Genomic DNA, 18,663 nt, shown 5'->3' on the forward strand with positions numbered 1-18,663 from the left:
TCCGAGCGCGCCCCCGGGACGCGCGGTGCCAGGGCGGGGACGAGCGCTGCGGAACCGGGTCCTGCGCGCCCGAGGCCGCCCCCCTCGATGCTGAGCCTCCCTTGGCGGCGCGAATCCAGGCTTCTCCAGGGCGCAAGGAACAGACTAACAGGGGCGCGGGACCGGGAGCCCCCATCTCGGGGCCACCCGGGGCCCAGGCCGGGACGACGTGCGCGGAGCTCAGCCCTGCTTACCAACCAGGCGGTTCTCTTTCTGCAGAAAAGCTGGCTCCGAAGCGTCACGGAGGGTTGCCATCGGGGTTTGGAGAGAGGCCCTTTGGCCCAGTGTGTGGGGGTGGGGGTGGAACCCCGCACGCTTGGGGTCAGACTTGGCTTCCACCACCTGGTAGTCTGACCTCTAACAGTTGGCTCGGTGTCCTCATCTGAGAAATGGGGACGCTGATGCCAGTGGGACCAGAACGGCGCGGAGAAGCCACCCAGCACAGTCCTGACTTATAGGAGACATTTGTGTGCTCCGTTCCTCCATTCAGTGCGAAGCCAGGTTGCCGGCTTGTCCTGTGGTGTCTGCACTAGCGTAGCGCAGCTCCCCCGCCTTCTCCGCTCCAGCTCTTCGGCCTGTTGGTCTCTGGTGCGCTCCAGAATTCCTGTAGACACGTGGTTTGGAGGACAGAAGTAGCCACAGAGACTCAAGCTGTAGGTGATCCCACCGCTTCCCTGTGTCCGATGGAGGATCTGCTACCAGCGCGCCGAGTCCACCTTTCCGTAACATTGTCCTTTTAGTTTTAATTGGTTAACTTGCTTCCCATAATAATGAACTCACCATGTGTGACATAACGACAATTGCCAAATCAATAATAATAGTAATAAATTATAATAATTGATTTAACCCAGTGTACACACCTGTAGGCTGAGGCAGAAGGATCACAAGTTCAAGGCTAGCCTGGGCAACTTAACTAGATCTCGTCTCAACATTAAAATTAAAAAGGGCTGGAAGTATAGCTCAGGAAGAGAGCACTTACCTAGCACAAGAAGCCCTGCTTTAATCCCCAGTAGTGGGGGGAAAAAGATCAAAATTCAAAATCAAAAAGATGGATTAACTGGTAAAACTTCCTCCCATGACAGAGCTATAGAAAATTTAATTGTGTTTTAATCTGATGCCCTCCAGAAAGAGCTTTCATTTTCATTTTTGCCTATTACTACATAAATACATGGGTGGCACATTTCATATCCTACCAGTGTTACTGTGTGCCCCATTCCACCCCGCCATTTATGATTTCTTTGTCCTGGTTTACACACTCACCTTTGGAGAGAATGGAAGGTTGATCATTCGGTCCTATGGTCTTCCCATTCCCTTCCTCCACCTCTCCCAGGGCAAGGCCCAACTGCCGCATCTGGGTTTCCAACAGTACATCCTTAGCAGAAGCCCTGCACTCACACCCATTGCCTCCATTTACCCTAATGGGTCACATGCACCAGCTGGGAGAAAGATGTGCTCGGTGCTGGAGCAGTCCAGATACCCTCCAGGAGTAGAGTTGTCATATTTAAAATGATGATTTTGTGTCTCCTCATTATATACGTACAGAAATGCTAAAGGGCAAGTTGCGGGTAGGGCGATGTCTTAGTTGTCTGCTGCTGTAGCGGAATACACAACCTGGGTAAATCATGAGCAGTAGAAGTACGCGTGGCTCACGGTTCTGGAAGCTGGGAAACACGAGGTCCAGGCTGCCTCTGGAGAAGGCCTCCTTCCCACATCATAGCACAGAGCAAGGCCAAGCACAGCATGTCCAGCACAGAGAGAGAAGGTCCGGGCCAAATGCATCCTTTTTATGAGAAACCCACTCCAGAGGTGACTAACCGGCCCCAGTGAGAATGACTATACCCGTTCCCGAAAGCAAACCCCATGTGGCCCCATCATCTCTTAAACATTCTGCTTGTTAATACTGTTACAATGACAGTTAAATTCCAGCATGCATTTTGGAGGGGGTTTTTCAAACCATAGCAGGCAGTGAGCACTTATTTTTCTGTTGTCTTTAGTTAATCTAGTTGGACACTAAGTTAACTGTGACTAGTCAAGTAGTAATTATTCTGAGACAGATTTATGTGTGAAATGCGAATGTTGCCCTTTCCCTAAAGTGCCGAAACTGCCTCCTGAGGATCTGAAGGAATTTCTTTCTGTCTCACCCCTCCCTTCTTGAGCACTGACTTCTGCATACAGGGCTGTGCCTCTTGAATAAATCGTGTCCACCAAGTGTTCTACAATGCCATTTATTTATACACAGATAAGCTGGAAATGCTGACAACAGTCCAACAGCAACTGCAGCTCAACCCATAAAATAAATAATTCACTGAGAATATAAAGTTCTTGACGTTGCTTTAGAAAAGTGCTTCATATTTCAAGTGCTTTTCTGTAGATTGAAAAACTCTATCACTATAAAAAAAGGCTTTTTTTAGTTGTAAACAAACTTTAGGGTAATGCCAAGTTTTGTTGGTTTAGCATATTAAATACAGCTGAGCTTTGTCTGATCGACTGTAAAATGACATTATTACCCACATCGGACATTCACACCCATGTCAAGCTGCCTGATTCTCTTTCTTGTTCTGCTGGAGTCTGCGTGTTACAAGCAGGGACTGAGCTGATGCACCAGCAGCTATCCCTTCTGAGCCTGCTCGCCAGCCAGTCCTCTGACGGTGTGCGGCTCTTCCCCGGGCTGTGGGCTTGGAGAGCAAGGGCTGCCCCTCCCTCGGGGCCCTAGCAGGCTCCTGTGTAGGAGGAAAGATGCATGGATGTTGGGGACGCGCACACATACACACATACGCACACATGCACATACGTGTACACATATGCCTGCAAAAGCTTTGAGCCCAAGGCACGCTGGAAGATTACCCCAGACAAGTGGCTCTTGGGTTTTCTACCTTTTTCCATCTTTTACAATTAACCACTAATTCATCTATAGGCTAGAGGCTGATCTGGATATTTAAAAGATAGAAACTTTTATTTACTTAGATATTTACTTAGAATTTTTTTTTACCAAAAAAATAAAAAGGAAGGGGCAATGCCCTGCTGAACCATTAGCGTTTTTCTGTGCTTCACGGCAGTGGTTTGTCCCACAGATACCACGTTTTGGACAACAGCAGGAACAAAGGGATTATCGCACCTGCCTGTCTTCTAGCCCCTTCGAGAGCTCACTCTTCAGCCTGGCCTTTCTGGGCTTCAAAGAGCCTCCACAGTTTTCTTGTGATGGAGCCCTGGGCCGGTGTGCAAGGCCAGCGCTCTGTTGCTAAGCTGGCGATAGCCCAGCCCCAGGGCAACCGTATTTTTGATGCTAGACTCCCTGGGGTAGCGTGGCTGCGATTGGCTGATTTAATGGGTGCAGTGCTTTGATGTTCGGATGTTAGAAATGTTTTCAGAGTTTTAATTTTTTTTCATTGTTTCAAAATTTCATTCTAAGGATTTAGCTGAGCTTTGAGGGATGAGCCTGTTCCCCAGAGAGGGAAGGAGTGGTCAGCACAACTGCTGGAGCGACCGCACATGCGCAGTGTGTGGGGAGGCGCAGGTGCTTGTGCCGAGGTGCAGAGGTCAGGCGGGGACAGCGCTGACCTGATGGCAGCAGCCAGAGCACAAGAGCAGCCCAGGGTCTGAAGCAAGGGAGAGAGGGGGGACTTGGATTTGATCCTCAGGACGGACTGAAGGGGTGGGATAAGGTAGATAAGCGGTGGAAAGAGGACCTGGGCCCGGAGCAACACGCACAGGCAGCCGTGGTTGTGGACTGCACAGCTGTTGAGGAGACTGAATGATCGAAAAGATGAAAGTCCTACCGAGAACCAAGCGGGAAAGACAGGAAGCATCCAGATGAGCCCAGAGCGGGTCACTCCATCGCTCCTCCCCGGCATCCCGGTTCCCAGCACCTATTTCCTTCGCAACATCGGGTCCGCCCTTAGGCAGAACCCAAGCTAGCATGGGGAGCAGCCAGCCTGTCAGACGAGAAGCGGGACAGGGCTTACAGGCCTCGTAGCCTTTAGACAGGTTAATGATAAGACTTCTCAGCTCAGGCATGTACCGACGCAGGCTGCAGGGGCTGCGGCTTGCCCCGGTCTGCTTCTCTCTGGTCAGTCTACATTGTTAAAAAATCAGAGAGTCCCCAAAGAACATGAATGTTTTGGAATAGCACAGCGTCGCAGTGGGAACACGTGTGTTTATGCAGGAAGTGGAAACAAGGGGACGTTTCCAAAGGCAAACGTGAAGCCCGATGTGATGGCACACCCTCGTAATCAACCCCAGCACTGTTGGAGACTGAGGCAGGAGAATCACAAGCACAAGCTCAGCCCAAGCTCCCTTCCTCTTTCTCTTCTTCAAAAAATCACTTCATTCCTCTGAGTTTATTATTCTGTTTCCAAGATTATGATATTTATAGACAAATGGCTGTAAAAACAAAACAGAGCTAAGTGTGGTGGGGCAGACGTGTAATCCCAGCACTCTGGGAGGCTGAGGTAGGAGAGTTACAGGTTCAAGTCCAGCCTGAGTAACCTAGTGACTTAGACCCTCTCTCAAAATTTAAAAATAAAAAAAATTTTAAGGGCTGAGGATGTAGCTCAGCGCAAAGGCCAGATGAAGCAGGCTTCGTGGGAGCTCTTGGCTCTGGATCCTGTGAAAAAGGTAAGAAATGGTCCCAGATCTGCCTACAACAACGATTAATCTGAAGGCCTAATGTGATTCTAGTGGTGGAGCAGTCCAAAAAAGATGAAGATATGCTTTTGTTTTGCTGCTCAGTGAAATGACTTTCTCTATGTATTTCAGAAAACCTTGGAAAATGTACACGAGTCATGAGGACATCGGGTACGATTTTGAAGATGACCCCAAGGATAAGAAGACCCTCAAGCCCCACCCAGACATTGATGGCGGGTGGGCTTGGATGATGGTCCTCTCCTCCTTCTTCGTGCACATCCTCATCATGGGCTCCCAGATGGCCCTGGGCGTGCTCAACGTGGAGTGGCTGGAGGAATTCCACCAGAGCCGTGGGCTCACCGCCTGGGTGAGCTCCCTGAGCATGGGCATCACCTTGATCGTGGGTACGTTTGTGCATGACCCATGGGAAACCCAAGGGCTGCCAATGACAGTTCCCGGCCTGAGCAATGCCTGGTATTGGTGAAACATTAGATCTTAATGTCAGTGACGTTTCTAGTTTTTGAAATTATGGTTCAGTCCTCCTCTGTTGCTTTTGTGGACTTCTGCCACCATGAACTGTGGCCCCTCTGCCGTGTGCCACTCTGCCTTGGAGCCAGCCGATTATGGACTGAAACCTCTACAAACTGTGAGCTAAATAAACCCTTCCTCCTTTAAAAAATAACAAGTAATAATGATTATGGTTACATATAGAGAACACAAAGGGTACCACTTTAACCATCTTTAGGTACACAGCTCAGGGCTATTAAGTACATGTGTATTTTTGTTCGGCCGGCACCACCATCATCTCCAGAACTCTTTCATCCCCCCGAAGTGAAGCTCTGTTCTCGTGAAACACCACCTCCCCATTCCTGCCTGCCCCAGCCACTGGCTACCACCCCTATATTTTTTGTTTCTCTGAATTTGATTATTCTAAGTACTTTGTGGAAGTGAAATCCTATATTTGTCCTTTTGTATGATATGACTATTTGAATGTTTTAAGCATTGTTTGCGTCAAAAATTCATCATTTAAGCTGGGCATAATGGTGTATACCTAAAATCCCAGCACTTGGGAGGCTGAGGCAGGATGATGGCTGAGAGTGCAAGGCCAATCTGAGTTACATAGTGAGTTCAAGGCCAGCCTGAACTATAGTGAGACCCAGTCTCAAAAAAAAGATCATTTAAACCTGGGCATGGTGGCAGACGCCTGTAATCACAGCATTCAGGAGGCTGAAGCAGGAGGATCCTCATGAGTTGGAGGCCTTGAATGGGTTCAAGGTCAGCCAGAGCTACATAGTGAGACCCTGTCTCAAAACACAACAACAAACCACAAAAACCCGATCATTTAAAAAACTCTTTCCTGTCTCATACTCTGTTTTGTTAACTGTTACATTCACTATATCATTTCAAGTCTCTGCTTACTTAACATTTAAGAATATCTTTTAAAAGGTAAAGGGCTGGGGTTGTATCTCAGTGATAATCAAGTAACAAACTTGTTTTGGAGTTTTAATATTTTTAATTTGAAACTTTATTGATCGTCTGTTACTAGATAAATCTATTAAATTGTTCTGAGAAAGTTTGCTGATATAACAGGAAAGACTAGTAATACATTTTTGTATTTACTAGTTGAACGTAACTACAGAGCCATCTACAAAACCAGTTCTTCTGTAGTTGGAGATACTAAACCAGGAACTTACTATAATATAATGTGTTTCAATTTGGGAACCAGACAACTTTCACTCTCAACTAATATTAATAAGCATCTCTTCTGTACACCAGGTGCTTTTCCTTGAATGATCTTGTTTAATTCTATTTAAGTCTCTTAATCCTCTGAGGTCTTTACCACTACACTCTAACATTCTGTTTCACCTGAAGGTAAATTGATGCTTTGCATCTATTTTTTAATTTAAAATATTGATGATATATTTTATACTGCAAATATAAATCTAATCTTCTGGTTTTATGAGTATGTGTGTGATAGCATATGTGTGTTTGATGGGAATCTGTAGCTATTCAGTTATTTCTGCATTAGAAATTAACTGCCTAAATCTGAGTCAGAGATGTGTTGGTCTTGGCAGACCTTCATTTGGTGTTATTTTGATAATACAAACAGCAGTAATGCAGTGTTTTAGTGCTAATGGTAGAAAAGAAGAACATTGTGTTATTTCTCAAGATGTGTGTGGGGTGTGTGTGTATCAGAAGGAACTGTTACTGATCTAGTGTTAAAATTAAATAAAGGCACCATTGTGTGTGTGAGAGGGTTATGGGTAAACCACCTTTGTCTGTAACATTATTGACTAACTCTTTCAACTCCACATTGCTCTTGGTAAGACCAGGACTGAACTGGGAATGGTGGTGCAAGAGGGTAAGGGAGGCTGAGGCAAGAGGATTGAAAATCCAAGCCAGCCTGAACCATTTAGTGATTTAGCTAGACCTTATCTCAAAACTTAAGAAAAAAATGTTAAAGGATGGGGGATGTGGGTCTGTGTGAAGACCCTGGGTTAAATTCCCAGTACTGAAAAAAAAAAAAAAAAAGAAAGAAACCCAACCCTGTTTGTTTGCCATATGAAAAATGCAGGCAGCTTTACTTTAGTGTAGAGAATGTTCAGGTTTTCTGTTGGGTGTCGTTCCACCTTTCAATAGGTCAAAAAAGGGAAATTGTGCTTCTAGAACACTTAAAATTCAGTGTTCTTACCTTTTAAGGTCACATAGAGGAGTGCATATTTATTCACAAAACCAGAAGAAGATTGAACTTGCTTCCAGTATAAAATATGCTGTAATTCAGAATTCTTAGGTTTTTTTTGAAGTATAGATCAAAACATAGATTCAATCTAGGAAGTATGCACCTGCAACAGCTACCAAAAAGCCTTCAAAAAAAGGCTAGGATACAAAATGTTCCAATGTTTCCCAAGCTGTCCAATAGGGTTATCTTATTTCATGATTCATGTTATAAGTATGGAAACCATGAAATAAGCATGGAAAGCAGTGCCAAAATTATTGGACATGGCTTTGAGCATGATTAAAATCAGAACCTAAATTCTTAAAATCAGAACCTCTGATGAACAGCAATGGTGAAATGCAACTGTCATCGTTAATTCCACTGGAATGGCTGAGCTGGAGATCTGCCATACATCTGGGGCTAGAGCAAGGCCAGCCCGAGAACACGGAGCACCAGAAGTGAACCATGTGAACAAGTTGTCTGGGCCGGAGCAAGGCCAGTCCAGCGAGTGTCCAGTCTTGGTGTTCTTCCATGTCAACTATAGCACAGATCGCTCTGAGACTGTTTCTTTCAGTGTTCTTAGCAAAACACTGAGACCTTGCACTTTCTGCCCCATCTCACACTTACCACCTTTTTTTGTTTTTTTTTTTTTTTTTTGGTTTTTTCTCCGGTACCAGGAACCGAACTCACGACCTTGCGCTTGCCAGGGAAGCGCTTTTGCCGCTGAGCTAAATCCCCAGCCCCTTACCACCTTTTTATTGTGCATAAATAAAGGTGCAGGGCCAGGGAGATAGCTTAGTGGCACAGTGCCTGCCTGGCAAGTGCAAAGTTCTGGGTTCAGTTCCTGGTATCAAAAAGAAAGAGAGAGACAAGGAGAGAGAGAGAGGGAGAAGAAAGAAAGAAAGGGAAGGAAGGAAGGAAGGAAGGAAGGAAGGAATGAAGGAAGGAAGAAAGGAAGGAAGGAAGGAAGGAAGGAAGGAAGGAAGGAAGGAAGGAAATAAAGGAAAGGAAAGGAAAGGAAAAGGAAAAGGAAAAGGAAAAGGAAAAGGAAAGGAAAACCATGCTGGGCTGTTGCTGTCTCTCCATCAGAGAGGTCAGGTCCCACCTGGTCCCAGCTTTCCTTTTAATATATGTCTAGTTTTTTCTTACTCTCTTGTCACTCCCTTTCAGGACCCCGCTGGCTGCACAGGTTGAGGCACATTACATACGTGATTTCAATGATCCTATGATGCTGAAGGCCAGGCCATCATCTCTTTCCTAGGAAGAAAGAACTTGCAACACTCAGAGATACTAAGTTACTGAAGGTTGAACAGCCAGGAAGTGTAGAACAGACTTCAAACCTGGTCCACTGAACTCCAGAAATGCGTGCCCTACATCAAATAAGAGCTGAAAATAGACTTGCGGTGAATAAATACATATTGTTTGCATCTTCTAATCATTGTAAGCATATTTAGGTTACCCATTTTAAATTTTCAAAAAAATCCATGAATCCTATTGCAGTAGTTGGAAGCCATCTATTCCTTGGTCAGCAGTTTGTGTGTGGTAAATCTGATAAATGGGCGTTATTTCATTCTTTACCAGCACGGATTTCAAGTGTCCTGCTGGAGGCCCCAGCTTTTACCAAAACATACTCCCCTCATTCTTGTCTAGGCAACTTTTGTGATGACAGCACCTTGAATAATTTTTGGTAGGGAATCCATGGGCTACAGAAGATGATTGGCTTCCTAAGTGGACTTAGAGCTGTAGCCATTAATCCTGGCTGCACTTCAGAGCCACCTATGGAGCTTTTAAAGATCCTGATATTCAAGCTGCGCTTGGACTATTAGACCAGAATCCCTTGGGATGGGGTCCAGGCATCAGGAGGTTTTTATTAAGCTTCAGAGTGATGCAGTGTGAAGCCAACACAGGGAGCCGTGGATTTAGAGATGCTAAATCTTTATCCTACAGGACTCAGGGTTCAGAGAATGACCTTCTTTCACCCCAAGTGCCAGCCAGGCTTACCTCAGACTGTCATTGTCACTGGAACTTTATGGCCTTACTGGACTATCCGATACTGGGATAGGCGAAATGGGGTGACACTGTTTCAGTCCATAGCTGGTGGGTTCTGAGGCAGGGCAGCATGGCAGAGGGGCATGGCAGAGGAGAAATAGCTCATGGCATGGCTGCACAGAACAGAGAGAGGGATCAAGGGGGGAAGAGGGAGATAGACCCTTCCAGGTCATGACCCCAGTGGCCCACTCCTCCAACCATGCTTCAGCTCCCAACATCACATCCAGCTATGAACTCATCAGGGCACTAATCCACTGGAGTATCATGCCCCATGATCCAATTGCCTCCCCAGCACCCTACCTGTAAGCACATGAGGCTTTGGAGGGACATCTAGTTATAAACCACAACACCACTGAATTATTGTACATTGGTCCAAGTCATAATCAAAGGGATATATCTCAGTTTTTCTCCCCTGTCCTCAAAGTGTGGGGGGAGTTCTTTTTATTTTGCTGAAATGGCAACTGGATGTTGCAGATACCTGCTGGCCACCAAGGAACAATGTTTAGGAAATGGGACTGAAATGGGTAAGCTTGGGTTTGAATTCCTTTTTTTTTTTAAAGATCTCTTTCTTAACTGTGGAGAATTCACAGCATTTCTGTGCTGATTTTGCCCGTGTGTGACTTGTAAGTGACAGAAGCTCCAACCTGCAAAAGTTGGTTAACTAGAAAGCCAGACTGTTGTCCACTGCATATTATCAAATTCCTGTTCTTATCATTGAAGAACTCAGTACTGCTGGGTGTGGTGGTGCATGCCTATAATCTCAGCACTCAGAAGGCTGAGGCAAGAGGATCACTGCAATTTCAAGGCCTGCCTGGGCTCTGTAGTGAGTTCAAAGCCAGCCTGAACTACATAGTGAAGCCCTATCTCAACACAAAAAACAGAACAAACAAACAAAAACAACCTCAGTGCTTTCTGGCTAGTTTATAAAATTCATCCAGACATGAATATTTGTGCTGACTTGGGAATTTCTTCTTTATTTTTACCCCCCTGAAATGCCTTGTTGGTGCAGCGTTTCATAAATACACAGTATCTCAGGAAAACTTCCTTCTGGGCCTTTTGTGTAATTTGGAAAACACTGGGCTACTGAACTGTGACCTACTGACCCTTCATATCTAAAAAGAGCTATGGACAGCAAACCGATGAGTCATATACTTTTCTTTTTTACCCACTCATCCAAATTTGGTGTGGTCAAGTGACTGTGGCTTTAGGAAAATAAAAATATGTGTAAAGAAATCAAAGAAATACTGTAGCTTCAACCTGTGGCATCTGAATTTCCATTATTCCCAACAATTTCCTTAATTGTTTATACCACCAGGCTTATGCTATATATTATTCATATGCAGTAATGTGCATAGTTTTATAATATGTAGCATGCACTATAGGTAGAATTAATTAATATAGTAAGCCCCTTTTTAATGTTTTATCTACTGAATTATTTTCTGTAATGCAACAAGGCTAATTAAACTAATAAGCATTTACCTTATTAACATTTTGGATTGGACACTTTTTTGGTTTTGAGACAGGGTCTCGCTATGTAGTTCAGGCTGGCCTTGAACTCAAAGCTGTTTCCCTGCCTCAGCCTCCCAAGTACTAGCAGCACAGTTTTTTATGATGAAGATTCTGATTGCTTTTTTACTTAGATGCTCTAGCTTTTCCCTTCCAAACTCTTTCCGGATCACTGTGAGTTTGAGGCCAGCCTGGGCTACACAGTGAGACCCTGTCTCAAAGAAAACAAATGTGCTGCTGTGTGTTTTGTCACATTTTGCCCTGTGAAGTGCACTCCTGAGATCCACAGAGTCACAAATGCAGAACCTGAAGGGTGCAGGAGGAACCGGGGGAGGTCTGTGCGACTAAGTCCTCGGCTGCATTTAGGGTCCTGAGAAAAAAGCAAGAGGTTCCCTGCTTGAAGCATAGGCGTTCTCAGAACAAGCTCCCTTAAGAACCAGAGTCAAAAACTCAAAGTTAGGGGCTGGGTGTAGCTCAGTGGTAGAGCACTTTCCTAGCATGTGTGAGGCCCTGGGTTGGATCCCTGGCAAAGAAAACAAAAACAAAAGAGAGAAAAAGAATGAAAACTATGAATGTGTAAAGAGACCAAACAAATACTGTAAATGAGGCCAGACAGCCAGCTGGGAGACCACAGGGACCAAGGGAAAGAGACCCCAGGCTGGAGATCTGGGAGGGGAGTGACAGCTAAAGAGTCAACTGATAAACCACACCGCTGGTTCTGCCCATTTGGGAAGGTGGTCAGAACTGCTGCTGGATTTATTTTTAATTCTCTTAACTTTTAAATATTGACAACTGATTACAAGCCTTTTCCAAACCTTGTTCAAGACTGCCAAAGGCATTCTGCTCCTAGACCACTAGTTAAGGACCTCTGTTGTAGACAAAGGAGTGAACCTGTGTTATTTGCCTCTTCATTTCACGTCTGCTTTCCTTGAAAATCCAGAACCTCATTGCTGAAAGGTTTGTGTACATAACACAGTGTTTTGCTTTTGCCTTATTCAATGGCTATATTCTTCGCTTTCGTGCATGATTCACTAAGAAAACATGAAAATATTGAGGTGGGAGGACTGCCATGAGTTTGAGGCCAGCCTGTACTACATAGAGAGTTCAAGGGCAGCCTGAACTGCTGGTAAGACCCAGTCTCAAAGAACAACAACTGCAAAAGGAAGCAAGAAAATAAAGCACCACTAATCAATTCCTTCTCTGATGTTCCGTGGCAGGACCTTTCATCGGCTTGTTCATTAACACCTGCGGGTGCCGCTGGACCACCATCGTGGGGGGGCTGCTGAACGCCCTGGGCTGGGTGCTGAGTGCTTATGCTGCCAACGTGCACTGTCTCTTTATTACTTTCGGAGTGGCAGCCGGTAAGCGTGGTTTTAAATTTGATTTCAGTGTTTTATTGGCCATTTTAGCAATGAATTTAATTGTGGGGAAAAAAGAGAAACCCATTAAAACATTTTGTTCTGTGTCCTCCATCCCTCCCACCCTACACTCCAGGAAATACTTTCTAAATATAAGACGTTAAATGGAGCGTAAGTGTGGGAAAGCGACATGACGACTGTGCTTGAATCAGATTCAATGTTCAGTGCCTGGTTCTAGCTGGTAGACCTTTCTCCTACAAGGAACAAGTAAAGGAGGGTAATCATACACATTTAGGGGAACACACAGACAAATGTTAAGGAAATTAGCAACATTCTCTCATTTAATAATTGTAAAATCAAACACAGATCACAGAATAATCATTTACTCTTTCAGCTGTCTTCCAATTCAGAGAAATAGTACCATGTGCATGTAGACATTCCAAGAAGCAAATCTAGTGTACAGTTAGGGTCATTCCCCAGGGGATAGACTAAAATTGATAGATTAAGTTGATTAAAATTGACTGCTGGGCAGTTCGATTTGTATGTCCACTCTGCACAGTGTATTCCCAGCCATAATTTCCATTATCAACAGGCGGTGGGATTCACACAGATAAATATGCATTTCCTGGTCCAGTTGTGTTTCTGAGAACCTGACCCAGCCTGGCTGGTTTTGAGGATAGAGAAGCAGTTTGAATAAATGTCACATAGAATGAGGGTTAAAAGTCAGAGTGAGGAATTTTGGCCTTCTTTGTATTTTTTCTTTTCTTTTTTATTTAAATCATTTATTATTTCTGTGACCTTAACAAACTACTTAACCTACTTACACTTCAGTTTCTTTATCTGCAGAGTGGGGAGGATTAAGGTCATGAGTGCCGGGAATAAAACACTTAGCACATAATGAAGTGCACAGTAAATGTTAGCTAATATATAATGTGATAATAAAGAGTAATATAAACATTTTGTGCTTTTATAAGCTTAAATATATATCTTATGATAGCATGAGGTGGGCACAAAAACCTAGTGGCCATATGAATTGCCATGTTGTTTCTCTAATGTATTTCTGTATCCTACATAGTGTAAAGGTTATTGATCTGAAGAACCTGGTAACAGAACACTTACAGAACAAGTTAAGATGTTAACCTTTGATGTTTTAGAAACTTCTCCCCATAACATCCAATGAATACAACTAGCTGGCCCTGAGACTTTAGTGTAATAGTTGAGGAAATACACACTCCCTTTACGGGGATGAAGGAGCTGCGTTAGATTTCAGAGAGATCCACAGCATCCCATGGCTTGATGTGGTGGTGTTAGGTTAATTATCTCTGACTTGGTCCTTGAAACTGGGACCTGAGATTTAGTCTTGTTATTTAGAGATGTCTATGGTCAGACTGTGTCATATGGAATTTTATTTGTTAGTGTTCCTTGATTATTAATCCTCAAATAATGTTATCTCCATAGTCATTCATTTATTCATTCACTTACCTACCCAACCATACTTCTGGTGCCGAGGGAGGAGGAAGAAAACCCTATTGGAGACTGATGAAAAGGAAGTGTTTCTTGAGACACTTTATTGCCACCAGCCCAGGGTCTCATGCAGGCAAGGCAATCGCTGAACCGCTGAGATACGCCCCCAACCCTGCTGCCATTTTTTATATGGGAGAAACTGAAAGGAAGTCTCTAAAAATAAGTTTACCCACATTCCATCTGTCTATCTATCATCTATCTATCTATCTATCATCTGTTTATCTACCTATGGAAAATTCAGCCAAACTACTTAGGTGCAAAATGCTGGGGGCTGTCATTAGTGAGACATATTGAAGATCACTGGCAGTCTAGTCCTTGCTTAACAGAAAAAAGCGTTTAGTGCAGAGATCTTCTAAAGGGTGTGTGTGTGTGTGTGTGTGTGTGTGTGTGTGTACTCGCTGCTATACAATTTATGTTTGAAAGAAACTTGTTGGTATCCTTCATTGCAAAAAGCATTAGAGGCAGATGTGTTTGTTTGTTGTCTGGTTTTATCACTTAAGCAGTTAAAATTGCGTAGGAGTGTCGTCCTGTTAAGCAGAAAGTCTCCGAGCAGCTGCGTTAGCCAGGGCGTGTGGGCGAGTGCCTTCAGCTTTGCCAGCTCTGTTCTCTTCAGCTTGGCCCCTGAAGCCGTCTTCTCCCCATCCACATGGACCAGGACCAGAGGTTCTCTGTCCCCATCCAAGTTCCTCCTCCCACCCGGCTTGCCAGGGTCTACGCCCTTCCTCTAATCCTGGCGGGGGGAAGAAGTGGGCTGGGGCTCCGCCCAGGGCTGGACGTTCCCGGGGCTTTACTGAGCCGCACAGCCCCAAGACCTCCTGAAGTCACATCTGGAAGGGAGTGAAGGCGGTGCAGGGTGCAGATAGCCGGCATAAAAGAGAAGTGGAGCCTGCTAGCATTGGACAAGACTCCCCCGTCACACGTGTAAGCTTTTATTACTTCCAGTGGGTTAGAATAACACTGATCTTATGCTCATGGCCCTCTGTTCTGTTTCTATTAGTCATTTTATGCCATTGCTCTTTAAAAACCCATACATTCAGTATGCTAGTTACTGTCAGTGACAAATCAAATATTTTTAAAAGTCAGACTTCTTTAGTGCCATCGGCAAAATGCAGAGTATGACAAATTCCACAAGACAAATGAGCCAGTTTCCTCAACGAACTGCAAGACAAACAAGAGACCAAGAGAGACTTAAAGTAGTTATCAACAAACAGCAATGTGTGGGTGTCATTGTGGACCCCGATTTAAAAAAAAAAAAAAGATTTTTAAAAATAGAGTCATTTATGAGACATTTAGAAATTTGGACACCTTTTGGATATTTAATATCAGGAATTGTTTTTATTCAGATGAGATGATGAAATGACTAATGTTTGAATAGGTCTTACATTTAGAGATTTCTACTAAAATATTCACATATGAAGTAATATATTCAAGATTTGCTTCAAAATTATATGGAGGGGGTGGGTAAAAATTGGTCATGAATTGATAATTATTGAAGCTGGGAGACAGGTACATGAGGATTCATTAAATCATTCTACTTTCTTAAAAGCTTACTTTGAATTTGATTTAAATGATTGCCTTAGCTAATAGCCTGTTGTAAGAGGTAAGATATTAGCGTTAATTGACACCTTGCTACAACACAGATATATTACATTTATATGTGGAATACATATCAATTATGGATCTATACTGCCTTAGTCACTTTCTCATTGCTGGCACAGGGTATCTGACATCCACAGCTTGAAGGAGGGGAGGTTTGTTTTGGCTCACAGTTGAGCTGGCCAGCTCCAAGGCAGAACGGCATGGCGGAGGGTCGCAGCAGAGGAGAGCTGCTCACATCATGGTGGTCAGGAAGCAGGGAGCAAAGGGAGAGCTGGGAAGGGAGATGCACCCTTCCGGGTCACACACCCTTCCGGGTCACGCTCCCTGTGACCAAGCTCTAGCCAGGCCCCACCACCTAACAGCAAGTCAGCTCGAAAAGCATCAGTGGGTTAGTCCACTGATCAGGATAGCGTCGCCACGGTCTGGTCACTTTCCACACCCATGAAGCACTGGGGGACAGTCTAGACCTAATTCATAACAGTCAGTGTAGCAGGCGGTATTGTCTGTGTTCCCTGATGAGAAAGCTCAGCCCCACAGTGTTTAATTGACTTGATCAAGATCACATGGTTGCTTATAAGGAGCAGATCTAGAATGTAAACCCGAAGCCATCTGGGTTCTTTCTACTACGCAGCCCCGAACACTACCATAAGTTTGATGATACTGTGCCACAATATTTACTATCAAAGAATCTCTTGGTTCTTTGACAAATACAGTCATGCACAAAATAACGACATTTCGATCAATAATGTCTCACAGGTACGACAGTGGTCCCCAAAGATCGTGCCACCTGGTGACAACATAGCCATCTTAGTTTTTGTGAATACATTCTATGATGCTTGTATAATGACATCACCTAGTGACACATTTCTAAGAAGATATCCCCATTATTAATTGATGCATGACTGTAATTTGTTTTATAGATTAGCCAGATGTGCAAACCACCCCACCCCACCCCCTTTTCTTTTAGTGCTGGGCATTGAACCGAGGGTCTTCACACTGAGCTACATTCCCAGTCCCTTTTTATTTTTTGAGGCAGGGACCTGCTATTCTCTTAAGTTGTCCAGTCCGGGCTGGAACTTGTGATCTTCCCTGCTCAGCATCCCAGAGTGCTAGGATTACAAGCGTGCACCACTATGCCTCACATGTAACACATTTTGCAACCAACATTTTTGTACCTTGACTTTGGTTTTGTTTTTGGGTTTTTTTTTTTTTTGGTACCAGGAATCAAACTTGGGACCTTGTACTTGCGTGGCAGGGCTTGTGCTGCTGAGCTATATCCCCAGCCTGTGTACCTTAACTTTGGAAATGTAAAACTATTCTTATTTGAAAATAGTTGCTATTATCTCATAGTATGACCATTTTATCTTGCTATGAACTTTCTTCCATTCATGTATTATGCAGAAGGCACTGTTCTAGGCACTTGGGAGAGACATCAGTAAACAAAACAGAAGATCCCTGCCCTCGTGGGGCTTACAGTCTAGCAAAAGGGCAATGGGGAAAGACCATAATATACACATAGTCAATACACATAAGTAAGTAAATCATATGACTAAGTACCACAGGAGATGTCTTAGGCACTTTTTGCTGAGACACAATACCCAGCTTAAGGGCAGAAGGTTTATTTTGGCTCATGGTTGGTAGAGATTTCAGTCCACAGTCTGCTGGCTCCAAGGCAGGATGGCACGGCAGAGGAGGGCTGCTCATGGCATGGCAGCCAGGAAGCAGAAATAGTCAAGGGAAGGGAAATCCATCCTTTCTGGTCAGACCCTGCAGCAGTTAAGATTCATTAGAGGAACAGATTTAGTATAATGCTAAATATATGTGATATAAAGGATTTACTGAGGAGGCTTACACGGCCCCCTGTGGACTCTGGGGTGGAAGAATGCAAATGGTTCTCTGTGTGCTGGAGAGCCACAGGATCGAGCTGAAGACTGAGGACCTGGAGTTCACTGCAGAGTCTGGTAAAGTCCATGCTGGAAAACCAAAAGTCTTCAATGGAAGGCTGAAAAGTCTGCCCTAGAAGCCTGAAAGAACTAGAGATGATCATCCAAAGGCAATGGTTACATCCAGAGGTCCTCCAAAGACTTCCTTCTTCTTTCCCTTTTGATTCTATCCAGGCTACAAGCCTATTGGTTGGAGCCATCTATATCCGGGGTGGGTCTTCCCTCCTCAATTTGCTGGCCTGTATGTCAGTCATCATCAGAAACACCCAGAGTTGTGCAACACTGATCCAGGTGGCATTTCTTAATCCCTTCGAGTTGACACATCAAAATTGACTATTGCAGGTCCCCCAAAACCCTCCTCTTCCAAAAAGTCCTGACCCCCTAACAGCAAATCAGCTATAGTACCCCTTATTCCAGTCACCTTCCAAACACGGGAGGTGTTGGGCACCATTTCAGATCTGAACCATAACAAGAAAAAGGGTAGAACAGGGTACAACTGGGAGTAGGGGTGGTAACTCAGCAGGAGGGTTTCATTCTAAAGTTGGATATTTGGTATGCCCACCACTGAACATTTTACTTCACTTTGTATCATTAATAGACTTCATTTTTAGACCAGTTATAGATTCTCGGCACCACTGAGTGGAGTACAGAAGGGTCCTGCAGCCCTTGTGCCCCCCGACACAATCCACCTTCGCCACAAGCGTCTCATTTTTGCAAATGTAAAGAACTGTTCCTGTTTGCTAAAGATATGTTTAAAGATCAATGATGCAAATAGTGTTATGCTGCAATCTTAACATCCAGTAGCCATGTATACCCCTGTGTGTTTTCTTCTGCCTTGACTTGTGAACACATCAGCCCATTCTTGGGTTTCTGCAGACTATCTGGAGTTGTTCCTTGCTCCCTTGGACATAAACACTTTCCTGGGTCCAAAGGGCAACCAGCAAGGCCAGCACAGCACAGCCTTTGGGGCAGCCGTTCATTCCTTTTTCGACCCTGAGGCTGAGTGTCCTGGGCCTGGCAGGGCTAACACTGCAGACCATCCTGTCTGCCCCCAGCTTCTGTTCTCCTGGGCGGAGGCACCTCTGCCACAAAGCCTGAGGGAAACGACGGGCTAGAACAGCCTTTGGTGGAGGCCTCCCCGGTGCTTCTCCTCAGAGCTTCTTTCCACAATCACCATTATTCTTTTGTTAGGAAAAGCATGGCTTGGACATCAGTAGAAGGGAATGCAGGTCTTACTATTTGGGTCTTGAATGTCCTCCACCAGCTCATGTATTGAAGTCTTGGTCCCGTCCTGTGGTGCCATTGG

The 18,663-nt window shown here is 44.6% G+C and overlaps 1 protein-coding gene across 1 annotated transcript in view; it reads left to right on the forward strand.

The window, feature by feature from the left end:
• Positions 1-18,663, forward strand: part of Slc16a14 (solute carrier family 16, member 14) — a gene marked incomplete in the record, with an annotated part of 32,622 nt that overhangs the window by 916 nt on the left and 13,043 nt on the right. The window contains 2 exon segments of the mRNA XM_005395421.2: positions 4,795-5,066; positions 12,151-12,294. Coding sequence (XP_005395478.1) covers positions 4,808-5,066; positions 12,151-12,294 — 403 coding nt within the window.

This window comes from Chinchilla lanigera, unplaced genomic scaffold, assembly GCF_000276665.1.
Source record: "Chinchilla lanigera isolate Chin_1 unplaced genomic scaffold, ChiLan1.0 scaffold00052, whole genome shotgun sequence".
NCBI lineage: Eukaryota > Metazoa > Chordata > Mammalia > Rodentia > Chinchillidae > Chinchilla > Chinchilla lanigera.